Here is a 4108-nt window from a genome sequence, read left to right on the forward strand (position 1 = left end):
TCAATCGCAGACGTCCCCTCCATTTTAAATACTCTCTCCGCAGTTTGAATTTCAAGAAACCACAAGACATCACCTAAATTATACTTAGGAGAAAACGAACGAACTGTAGTTCCTACACATATTAATTACAAAGATTCGTCCTTCTAATGGACAACGGGATTGTTCCTTTACTCCGCCAGGGCTGCCAGTTGGCCCGGGAGCTTGAGTCCAACCTTCCCAACTGGGGTGACAGGCTCGACTTGGTCACCGACTCCTGTCAACAGATCGTGAGTGCCTTCAACGGTGTTCTGGTGCGGATCGGTAATGCGTCTGATCATCAACGTCAGATGCAGGAGAACGTCACAAGCTTCACCCAAGCAACCATGATGCTGCTTCAGCAACAGCAACAACAGCTGCCACAGCAGTACTACAACCCGGGTGCCGCTGACAACAGTGGCGGAGCCCGGTCGATGGCAGAAACTCCCGTGTCTGGCAGCAGTGGTGCTGAGGCTGGTGTTCCTGCTGCGGGCGGACAGTTTGGGGCCAGGGAGGGTTCTGATCCGGCAGGAGGCAGAGCTTCTCCTTCCTCCTCTGCACAAAGGCCCCGGAGAAGGTGAGAGATCGGTACAACATATCTTCAAAATATGCACCGTTTTCATGTATACACATAAATCTACATGCCCAATTTTTCTTTTTATAAACTAGACTAGATCATGTTGATAAAAAAAATAGTAATACTTGGAAAAGAATTTTTCGACAATTCTTATATTATTGGGTAAGATATGTCATATATATTTGCTTTTCGGAGATAACTATGGCAGAAATCCTATTTAGTATGCTAAAATTTGAATTTAAGTCCCAAATGAATAAGTTTGGCTACCTTAGTACTATTATTAAAACTGTCCATGATGAAATATGGGGTGTAATGCAGAAACACACGCTCTCACATGATATAATCAAAAGATTTCCAATTTAATTGTTGTGGTAGAACTAGGGGTGTCCCTTTATTATAGTTAGTTAGATAGGTTTTCAATTTCCTTATACCTCTTATACTAGACTCATATACGAGACTCAATTGTTGTGGTGGGGAAAATCTCAAATGGTCATATCTCTTATATTAGACTCATGAATTTTTTTTTTGTAATCAGGAATATATATATATATATATATATATACACATTAGGTCGATGATACACCAAACCAATCATTATCCGTTATGTCCTTTAATCAGGGGATGGAAGTAATAAATAATGGAAATTGACCTGTTTGGACTAAATCAAATGTGTATAACGGATTACAACGTTTTAAAACTGAGATAGCCAAATTGTTTCATTTAAAACTCAAATTCACTTTTTAGCATATTTAAGGATATTCACAGGACTTCCATTGTAAGTACTCCATATATACTATAAGATATAAACATATAAGTATGATACAGTCACTCTTTTACTTAAAAACATAAACATACATTCACTAAAAAAAACTCCAAAAATAACATGCATATAAAAAATTGAGTGGGAACCACAATAAATATGGGCTAAAAAAGTTATTAGTGACTGTATATTGGAGAGACTGGCCCGATAATTTGAACTATCAAATGCCAATACAGTTTTGCAAGACTCATCTTACAATATTGGTTCCACACGGACACGAACACCTTGGCCAAATTCATAACAGATTTCCTATGTTCTTCCAGCCATTAAAGATGTCTAATTTACATGAAATCAGCAACACAATACACATCTTCCCCTTTTCCTTTCTCTCTACATGAAACTATGGTGCTGTCGCCATTCTACAATAGAATTGCAATTGCCGGCCAATTAATGAAATGCACGCCAGCTGTGCATCAGAGGAATTTAAATTTATATAAAAAAGGACAAAAATTCATAGGAAGAGCTTCATCATTTAGTAGGCCAATCTGGCTTGAACTTGAATTAGTTAAGGTCATTTAGACTTTCGGATATCAGATAGTGTAGTAGGAAAAAAAAACTCAAAAAGATAAAGAGGATTTGGTACAGTACAATGTCCTCAAGCTAAGACTAAATAGATCATGAGTTCGATTCTTATTTGTGTAATTTCTCTCGTGTTTATATTTCTCATTTCTTATTTATTTCATTATAAACCCTTAAGTCTCATTTGTAATGAAAAAAAACTAGCGAAAAAAAATGTCCATCTTAGAGAGCAGGAGAAAGTGCCTTTCTTAATCCGTTTAAACATCAATGTTGAAAATAACAGTGTTTCTAGCTTATTCTTGGAAACTTTCAAGCAGGTGCTTTCAGGTTTCCTATGAATTTGATAGGATTGATGATGATTACAAGACTAAGAAATCTTCCCCTTAAAACCTAATATGACCTCACTTTTTGACTCTTATTATCGGGGTAAATTTACTAAAGATGGAATCAAAAGTAGAAAATAAATGTATATTTTTTATTGATTAAACAAATAATTACATATTTGTTAGCAAGTATATTATGTGAGTTCAGTACTAGTGTTCTATGCCGTGGCTAGTCCGTGTGAGTGAAGATAATTGTGACACCCACAACGAACAAAAAGGGGAACAAACGATGATCGCGACTGTCATTTATTATTGATAGTTAATTAAACATCTCCCAATTACCAATACTTTTAAAAAAAAATTAGAAGAGAAAAATTGCTTCTGAAAAAGGAAAATTTGTAGACATAAAATAATGTTGGAGGGCCCAAAGGCCACAAATTGCTTCATCCAGGAACATGTAGTTTCCATAAGTCACGAGAACCACTATACGAGTCATCGTCGAATGGTACTTAGATATCGTGCTAGTCGTTGGGACCCAAAAATGGATATCCACATAATTATATGTACTTTGACACGTAACGGCGAAAGCAATGGCACGGCATTTGTACAGGCAGGATGATCCTAGCAGGAGAACAGTAACTGTGGAGGCACCACGATTCGGGAATACGGAGATTCCACCGGAAGATGGATTCACCTGGAAAAAGTACGGTCAGAAAGAAATCCTCGGTTCCTTATATCCAAGGTAAAATCCTACAATTCCCGTCTTATGTCTCGCTATCTCAATGCATGTTTCTAATTTTGTCCCGTCACAAATATCCTAAATGAGCGATAACCGTCTAATATTTTCTCGAATATGAGTTGTCCAGGAGTTACTACAGGTGTACCCATCAGAAGCTCTACCACTGCCCCGCGAAGAAGCAGGTCCAGCGACTTGACTCCGACCCCCACACTTTCCAAGTGACCTACCGCGGGAACCACACCTGCCACATGTCCTTGACCGCTCCCTCGATCTCACCACCACAACCATCAACACTCGGTATGGTCATCAGCCAACCGCTGCCATTGCCTCAACCCTCCCTGGGGCAGCCCTCGGGTACGCACAGCCAATGGCTCTCGATGGACTTCAGTCTAGGCAGCGGTGCAGGCCCGTCTTCGGCCCCTGCCGCCCCCAGAGAGGACCAGTATCCGCTGGTGGCGGTCATGGCAGATGTGATGTTCAACTCCAGCGGCAGCAGCTCGAATAGCATGGATACGATCTTCTCCTCGATTGACCACAGAGATGATCATGATCAACGCCGTCAAAGTTGGGAGGCTGGGGACAAGAAGGACTAATTGACATATATCGATCAGTCACTAATTATTTCGGAACTCATTCAAATTGAAGGGACTATTACATAAATTGTTTAATTAATCAATTAATTGACTGATTAGTAATCTCAACAGAAGTAGTTAATTTATAATATTAATGAAGGTAAAAGCAAGGCGGTATATTTAGATGAGGATTGTTATATGTATGATATTTCCGTTTTGTGATCGATTGGAATAAGATCTCTTTTTTTTATACATCTTTTGTACTTAAACGTTAATGCAATTATCATAATGTAATATCATTAAGAAATCTCACTTCTCACTTTATACTAGTTCTTTTGTCCGGTGCGTTGCACGGGTTCATGTTCATTTATCTCTACATATCATTTTTATAGTAATTATTTATATTTTTAAACATGAATTATCTTGATACAAAGTAATAATAATTTTCAAATTTTATTTTTAATATAAATAATAATCTCCAATATTTTTTAATAAAACTTATTAAAATATTAAATTCTATTCAATTAATATGCATGATATTTT

General features: G+C 37.7%; 1 protein-coding gene across 1 annotated transcript; it reads left to right on the forward strand.

Annotated features, from left to right (window-relative positions):
- On the forward strand, nucleotides 1–3800 carry LOC116189059 (WRKY transcription factor 55). Its single transcript, XM_031518588.1, has 3 exons — nucleotides 1–592; nucleotides 2865–2996; nucleotides 3121–3800. The coding sequence occupies exons 1-3, from the start codon at nucleotides 147–149 to the stop codon at nucleotides 3584–3586; spliced, it is 1044 nt and encodes a 347-aa protein (XP_031374448.1). The 5' UTR covers nucleotides 1–146; the 3' UTR covers nucleotides 3587–3800.
- Nucleotides 3801–4108: the final 308 nt, after the last annotated feature.

Source organism: Punica granatum, chromosome 8 (genome assembly GCF_007655135.1).
Source record: "Punica granatum isolate Tunisia-2019 chromosome 8, ASM765513v2, whole genome shotgun sequence".
Taxonomy (NCBI): Eukaryota; Viridiplantae; Streptophyta; class Magnoliopsida; order Myrtales; family Lythraceae; genus Punica; species Punica granatum.